The 8,498-nt window shown below is 44.8% G+C and overlaps 1 protein-coding gene across 1 annotated transcript; it reads left to right on the forward strand.

The window, feature by feature from the left end:
• Nucleotides 1-6,291: 6,291 nt before the first annotated feature.
• PPP1R27 (protein phosphatase 1 regulatory subunit 27) lies at nt 6,292-8,211 on the forward strand. Its single transcript, XM_036758038.1, has 3 exons — nt 6,292-6,598; nt 7,268-7,418; nt 7,995-8,211. The coding sequence occupies exons 1-3, from the start codon at nt 6,409-6,411 to the stop codon at nt 8,116-8,118; spliced, it is 465 nt and encodes a 154-aa protein (XP_036613933.1). The 5' UTR covers nt 6,292-6,408; the 3' UTR covers nt 8,119-8,211.
• Nucleotides 8,212-8,498: the final 287 nt, after the last annotated feature.

An 8,498-nucleotide genomic window follows, 5' to 3' on the forward strand; every position in this document is an offset into this window, starting at 1 on the left:
TACAAGCAGTCCCCAAATAAGAAACCCCTGACTTCCAGGCAACCAGTAGATAAGACTGGTCAATGCTTTGCTTCCCAAACCACTTTTCTTACTAGACCATCGGAGCTGGCCAGGTTCCTAGTTCCTGATGAATCCATATTCTTAGGGCCATTTGGGGCACGTTGGGGTTTGGTGATTTCTGCTCCTGGGGCTAGGACTACAGAGTCGGAACTATGCGCTACATTTCTTTTCCCCTTCATCGTAGCTGAATTGTAAGTTATTTGTGGACAGGAAACTTTATTTAAATAAGCATAACAGAACTTTGCTGCACATGCCCACATCACTTAAGACAGAAGAACCTGTGTGGGAGACGATAGGGATCCGCTTCTGGGAGGAGACAACCTGTTCCCCTAGCATAGAGGTGGGAGTAGCCTTTTTCCATTGGCTGCTAGCCAGAACAGGCTGTGTCTTTAAAACTCCCAGACTAGGACAGTCTCACTTTCTCCTTCATGCTGATTCCAGGAGGTAAAGGTCGTGTTCATCCACAGCCACGGGCATCTTGTGTTGAGCTGGATGTAGGCTGAAGGGCTATGTTCCCTCTCTCTCTCTTTTAGGCCCCGAAACCCCAAGAAATGGGCTTGAGGTTTTGGTCTATTTCAGTTGTCCTTTTCAGTTCTAGGTTTAAGGCTGTGGAATTTGAGCCCTGGTAATCTTTGGAGGCAGGGTTCCAGGGCAGAAGCTGCACAAAGCATCTAGACAGGGCAGAGGATAGAATGCTGGGCCTAGAGTCTTCCCGACCTGAGTTCAAATTTGACCTCAGACACTTACTAGCTGTGTGACCCTAGACAGGTCACTTAACCCTGTTTGTCTCAGTTTTCTCAACTGAAAAATGGGGGTAATAATAGCACCTACATTCCAGGGTTGTTGTGGGGGTCAAATGAGATAATATTTGTAAAGCCTAGCCTGGTGGCTGGCACGTAGGAGGTACCTTAACGAATGCTTGTTTCCTTCTTTCCTACCAGGCGAGCAGGGAAGGCCTGAGAAGCCAGCCTACTGGGACTCAAGCCCAGGGGGTTTTAACTAAGTCAAACTGTGAACCTAATCCCACTCTTCTCCTCATAGACAGGAGTAGTGTAAGGGGGGAACTATGCTCTGTAGGTGTTGGGGAAGAATGTTTGTGTATCTGTTCATCTGGAGTAAACATTCCTTTTGAAAAAGCTAATCTGACTGTTAAGTGGTTAAATACAACCGGTATGCAATGGACCCCTCTAAAATTGGAGGAACACAATTGGTGGGAGCTTGAGCCAATGGCACAGAGACCAGATACTTCTCAACCTCCTATAAAGGTACCAGAGAACCCTGGGGGAAGAGTGAAATGTAACCTACCTGGCTCTCAGGCCACCTTAACAATCATTTATTGGTAGCTTACTATGTACCAGGCATTGTGCTAGGGTCTGGGGATACTAAGGCAAAAAAAAAAATGAAAAAAATCTCTGCTCTTAAAATGCATATGTTTTCTCTGGAGAGCCAACATGTACAAATGCAAAGTATAAAGTAGGCATTAGGACTGGAGCTGTTATTTCATTAGTATACAGAACTCCCAGGTGAGGAAACTTTCTCTGCTAGTGCAGATGGGTAGGCACTGTCTCTGCAACTTAGTCTTTGGAGTAGGGGGTCTTAGTTAACCATTGTTTGTCATGGACTCCCTTGGCATCTAGTGAAGCCTACCAACTCTTTCTCAGAATGACCCAACTCAGTTCAATCCAATCGACATTTATAAAGCACCTACTATGTGCTGGGCACTGGGTTGAACTCTGGGGATATAATTAATAAAAAGATAGACTGTTCCTGTCCTCAGGGAGCTTATATTCTAAAGGGGGAGACAACATCCAAAGGAGGCAGGAAGGCAGAATAATGTCTTTAAGTGCATAAATAAAATACATAGTATTATAAAGGAAACCAATTATATTGATAAAGTAATTAAAATATTAAAAAAAAATTCAGAGATTCCCAGTTAAGAGCTCCTGCCTCAGATGTATTTCAACTCTAGATTCTAGAGCACTGGGAGAATATATAAGTATACATAGAATATGTATGTGTATATATGTGCACACACACACACACACACACACACACATCCAACACGGCAGCTAGGTAGCTCAATGGATAGGGTGTGCGGGTCCTAGAGTCAGGAGAGCCTGAGTTCAAATCTAATTTCAGATACTTCCTAGCAGTGTGACCCTGGGCAAGTCACTGAACCCTGTTTGTTTCTCATCTACAAAAATGAGCTGGAGAAGGAAACAGCAAACCACTCCAGTACCTTTGCCAAGAAAACCCCAAATGAGGTCACGAAGAGTCGGACAAGACTGAAAGGACTCAACAACAACATATATACGTATGCCTATGCATAGATGTGTGTGTATATCAAAAAAAAAAGGATCGCCCTTAACAAAGCTCAACAAGTATTCACTGATTTGATTTTTCATGAGTAAGAGCAAGCCTCCTAGCCTGCCTCTGTCTTCGGAGGGGTTCTACTTTAGTTTAGAGACCAGTCTAGCAAGTTCCTGGTCCCCAAACAGGAGAGATTATGTCTCAGTGTGAGAGATTAGTCTTCTCTTTCTCTCTACTAAATCCTTCAGTCTCAGCAGGGACTGGGATCAAGAACAGCAAACGGAACTTGTCACTTTTCACATTAGTCACTTAATAAACCCAGGCTGACTCTGAGCCAGGTCTGAAAGGTGTTGAGGAAGCCAAGTCTAAATTGCCTACAGCACCAGCTACTGCTGACAACCAGTCTGCCCAGTCATTTGTCTTTCTCCTTGCTGCAGCCACCTTTTTTTTTTTTTGCAGCTTTGTTTCTCAAAAAAAACCAACCAAACAAAAAAAAAACCCAAACCAAAAACCCAACAAATAAACCAAAAAACACAAACACAAACTTATTTCCCAAGGTCATGGCCATGTTGCTTTACTGTCCCTCTTCCATCTCGCCTCTTAAATAAGGAGAAAGCTTAATCATTTGTTCCCACTTCCACACTTGCTCCTTGGGTTATTTCTTACAGTTTGATGGGGCTGGAGGGTACTCCATATGCATGAGGCCACATAGGGCAGAAAAACTCCAGGTTTAGTATCAGGGGACCTGGGTCAGAATCCCAGTTCTTTGATCTTGGATGAGGTACTTCATCCCCTAGTTATGGTTTATTACACTATAAAAATTAAATGGCTGAATGATGTGATCTTTAGTTCCTTTCTGAACTTTTTTGTATAATTTTGAGATTTCTTATTTTCTCAAAATCCCAGCCTATTTGTTCATTTAACATGTATTTATTGAGTCCGTAATAGGTGTCCTGTACAATGTGGAACATAAAAAAAGACAGTTTTTTTTCCCTTAGGAATCTTACAGTCTAGTTGGGGAGACAAGATATGCACATAAACCCGAAACATTTGTATAACCAAAGTCTCTGATGAATGCCAAACTGGGTGGTACAGATAGTACAGATGATTGGAGGCTTGAGTGATTGGGAAACATTGTTTAAATCTTATTTTTATTGATACACCTTCATTTGTCAATATATCCTTCTTCTTTCTTTTGAACCAGCGAATTCCTCCAAAACAAAGATTTAAAGAGAGTGAGGGAGGAAGCAGTAAAGTAAAAGTCACCTCACCAACTGTATCTAGTTATATGACATACCCTACATCCATGGTCTGTCCTTTGCCATCTTGGCACAGAAGGGAGGGCAGCAAATTTTCTCAACTCTTCCCTGGGCCAAACTTGGTCATTAGTTAAAGAGTTCTTTTTTTTCCATTAATATTGTTGCAGTCATTGTATATATTGATTTCCTGGTTCTTCTAATTCACTCAGCACTAGTCTTTCCATACTTTTTTGAATTCTTCATGTTGATAGTTTCTTATGGCACAGTGATATTTCATTACATCCATATATCACAATTTGTTTAACCATTCCCCAATTGGTGATTTACCTTGCTTCCAATTCTTTGCTACGCCAAGAAGAGTTGCTGGAATAGCTTGGTTTATAGGGTACCTTCCTGAGGGGTAAACACCACCAGTGGGATCTCCAGGTCAAAGAGTATATGGACATTTTAGTCACTTTATTGTGATTATTATTCCACAATTCCAAATTTCTTTCCGAAATGGTTGTGTTTCTATCTTCCCACAACCTCTCCAACATTGACTGTTTCCTTTTTTAAAAAATTTTTCTTAATTTTATTTTCATCTTTATTAAACAGTTACAGGTGAGCGAAAAGCTTACCTATTTTTATTTTTAAAATTTATGGAATAGAAACAAGCATTTCCATAACAAACTATGATAAAATGAGGATTGCTCATGAAATTGCAAATCTATGATGTATAACTTGCTATTCCTTTTAAATATATAATAAAGTTATCATGTAAATTTCTTTTTTTCTTCCTTCAGACTCTACCCATTCACCCTAGAGATGGCCACCATTAGAAACAAATAGGTGTATATATGTAAAAGTATTCTATACATATTTCTATTTATCAGTTCTTTCTCTGGATGCAGATAGTGTCTTTCTTCATATGTCTTTTATTGTTAATTTGGGCATTTGTAATAGCCAAAATGTTGTCGTTGTTTGCTTCAGGAAGGTGATGCCATGTAGCAAGTGGATTGGATTTAAGTGAGGGAGGTTCTGTGCAAAGTCACCAGCCTCACTTTCTCTTCCTGAGCTATCTGGGCCCAGAGGCAAGATACAGATCGGGACAACTGGAGATGGTCCCGTATTTGCTCAAAGTTGTTCTTAAAACAACATCGCTGTTACTGTATGCAGTGTTCTCTTGGTTCTGCTCATTTCACACTTCATTATTTCGTTTAAGTCTTTCCATGTTTTTCTAAGATCATGAAGCTCATCATTTCTCATACATAGCACAGTAGTATTATTTTATCACAATCAGAGACCACAACTGTGCTTTCAAGAATGCTTGCATCAATTCACAGCCCCACCAACAGCATTTCAGTATACCTTTCTAGGAAAGGTTTACTGGATAAGCTGGGATTTAAGCTGGACGTTAAAGATGGGTTGACTTCAGATAGATGTAGAAGGCATTCCAGGCAAGGGGAAATAGTAGATAGGAATAGACTTGGCATATTCGGGGGACAGCATGATGGAACCAGCTGTGCTGAAGAAGAAAGTTCACACCAGGGAGCAGTGAGGCAACAAAGTTAGACTTGAGCTCTGTAGGGTGAGTCTTGAATGCTACTTTGAGGAATCTGAACTTAAAGGCTACTAGTAGAAGGCTTCTGAGTAGGGAAATAATATGACAGAAGTGTTTTTAGGAAGATTGGTTTGGCATCAGAGGGCAGGATAGAATTGGGGTGGGAGAAGAGATCTAAGGTAGAAAGCCTAGTGGGTCTAGGTCTCTTGGACCTAGGTGTTCTTCCTTTTCAGGGCCTTTGCTTTTCTCATCCCCAAAGTGAATTGGGGGATACTGGCAGCAGCAAGTGCCAGGGCTGGGCACTTAGTCAATAAGTATTTATTAAGAGCCTACTATGTGTCAGGCACTGTACTAAGTGCTGGGAATATAGAGAAAAAAAGACAGTCCCTGATCTCAAGAAGCTCACAGTCGACATACTGTACAATTATGTACAAACAAGATATGTACAGGATAAATTGGAGATGGTTAACAAGAGAGAGCTCACTAGCATGAAGGGGGATCAGGAAATGCTTCTTATAGAAGATGGGATTTTATCTGGGACTTGAAGGATGCCAGAGGAGTCAGACAATAGTGGATGGGGTGCTATTAACTCTCATTTCATCATCCCTTGCCTAAGAACCAGCTCATCATCAAATCTGAATTGCTGGGACTCTGAGGTATTAATATGCCTTCATGGTTATTTTTGGATCTTGCTTCCCCCTTGAGTAGTTGCTGGTTGACTAACTTGACTGAGTCAGCAATCACAAGTCTTCCCAGTAGACTCATCCCCCTAGCAAGATTCTCATTGCATTTCAGTGGGCCTAGCTTTAAGTGCCTAGGTCCAGCTGTGGGGCTGGGAGTGGGTAGCCAGAAAGAAGCTGACCCTTTTGGCTGCACACAGGGACAGGTGGGCTGAAAGCTGAGACTCTAAAACATGATCTTGAGCACGGGGAGGGAGGTGGCTCGATTACAGTCCCTCACGACAAACAGCATGACTTGCTCACTTTATATAGCCTGGAAAGCTCTATATAAGGCGGAAATGCCCAGGGCTAGAGAGAGAGAGAGAGAGAAAGAGACATTATTGTGACTGCGCCTGCTACTCTCACTGCTGCCATCTTTGTACAGTCAGAGTTTCTCTGAAAGACCAAAGCTCTGTCTGTGCTTTGCACACTCCCTAACTCGTACTTCCAATTTCCTCAGACCCTCTAAATCTTTTAGGGGCATTTGGGGAGAATTTGCTTTCTCCCACGGCCTGCTAGGATGCGTTATTCAGTGCCAACCACCCCTGCCCACCGCAGCCGCTATAGTCAGCGACGTCTACATGCAGAGCGCTGTGTCCGATTTCCCAACGATGTCCTGTTTCTGGATCACATCCGACAAGGTGACCTGAGGCAGGTAGGACGCTTCATCCGGACTCGAAAAGTCTCCCTGGATACCATCTATCCTTCAGGTGAGCAAAAGAGGGTCCTCTTCTTTACATTCCTTCACAAGTTAGTTATTGTTTCAAGACTGATTCCCTTTGCTGCTTTTGGCTATTTCTACAATCTGCCCTACCTCCACAATACCCTAGAAGAGAATTTTAGACCCCTAAAGGAAATGAAGGCACCCGAAGCTACATCTACACGGGAAGATCTTTGACTTGTTATAAACAAATGTGTGTGTGTGTGTGTGTGTGTGTGTGTGTGTGTGTGTGTGTGAGAGAGAGAGAGAGAGAGAGAGAGAGAGAGAGAGAGAGAGAGACAGATAACAGGTGCTCAGAGAATTCTAAAGGGGCAGAATAGGAGGTAACAAATCTAGACTTGGATTAGGGAGGGATTGCTCTGGGAACCACCCTGACACTGATTAGAGGCTTAGCCTGGCTCACAGCACCAATTTAGAGCTGGAAGGGACCTTAGACTAATCCAACCTGCTCTTTTTATAGATGAGGAGACTGAGTTCTAGAGAGGTGACCTACCCAAGATCACACAATTAGTTCCTGGCAGACTTGGTTTCTCCTAGGGTAGGCAGGAAGAGAACATGTGGGGTAGGGAGTTTGCTTTCAGCCCCAGCTCCTTCAGCTCTAATCCCCATCTTTCCAATCAACCCACCCATTGACTTCCTTCATGCTTCCCTCCTCCAGGTCTGGCTGCCCTGCATGAAGCAGTACTTTCTGGGAACCTGGAGTGCGTGAAGCTACTAGTCAAGCATGGGGCTGACATCCACCAGCGGGATGAAACAGGATGGACTGCATTGCACATGGCCTGCAGCGATGGCTACCCGGACATTGCCAGGTGAGGGGCCCAGGCAGGGGCTAGAGGCTCAGCTATCCTTTTGGCTGCTAATGGCAGACCTGGGACATGGTAATCCAACCCAAGGTCATCGTTTGGGGGGAGGAGCGGGATCTCAAATTAAAAGTCCAGCCTCCCTAGCTGCAAGCCTCATTTCCCTACTCCTAGGAAAAGAGTGGGATGACCTTTAAATGATAGGGCACTATGAACTTAAAGCTAGAGGGAACCTTTAAAGGTCCAAAGCTTTTTGGGAAACTATTAACAGAACTAAGGTCCTTGAAGACAAAGGCTACTTTTTATTTTATTTTTGACACTTAATAAATGCTTGAATTGAACTGAACTGAGGCCCAGAGAGGTCAAGGTGACACTGGTCCTAAGTGGCAGAGCTGGCATTTTAACTAAGTGCGAATCCAGCACTCATCCCACCCAAGCGGTGGTGAGCTGCAGGACGTGAGGCTGTGTCCAGGGGTTTGGACCACATGCCTCTCCCCTTACCTAGAAAAAGGCAGTGTGGCTGTCCCACTCACCACTAGGCCCCCGGGTCCCTCCAGCCATTTACCATTTTCCTCTCCACCTTAGATACCTCATCTCCCTGGGGGCGAACAAAGACGTCGCCAATGACGACGGTGACTTGCCCTCCGACCTCATCGACCCGGACTACACGGACCTGGTGGAGCTATTCAAAGGGGCCACGATGGACTGACGGACAATCCATCCACTGGCCGCCCACATCCCCTTGCAGAGCCCTCACCGTCCTCGCCACCTTCTCCTCTCCCCGTGGAGACCCCGGACTTGAAGCGGGATTTGGCGGGGAGGAGCGGGAGCTGGAGCGGTGAAGCGCGCTGGGGAAGTTAAGCTCTTTATTAAGCTCTCTCGGGGTGTCTCCTCCCCCAGCTCCACCTCGCCCCGCCCCGAGGCCCCGCACGCAGCGAGGCGCGCACGAGACTGTTCCGCTGCGGGTACCCCCAACCTGAGCCCCCTGCCCCGGGCTTGGGCGCCCTGCGCGTGCGCACGCCTGAGCCCTGGCGGGGGCCGGGGAGGCTGAGGTCGCTGAGGTCCGGGGCACCACGGGGGGAGGTGGGA

The sequence above is a fragment of the Trichosurus vulpecula genome, chromosome 4 (assembly GCF_011100635.1).
Source record: "Trichosurus vulpecula isolate mTriVul1 chromosome 4, mTriVul1.pri, whole genome shotgun sequence".
In the NCBI taxonomy this organism is placed as follows: Eukaryota; Metazoa; Chordata; class Mammalia; order Diprotodontia; family Phalangeridae; genus Trichosurus; species Trichosurus vulpecula.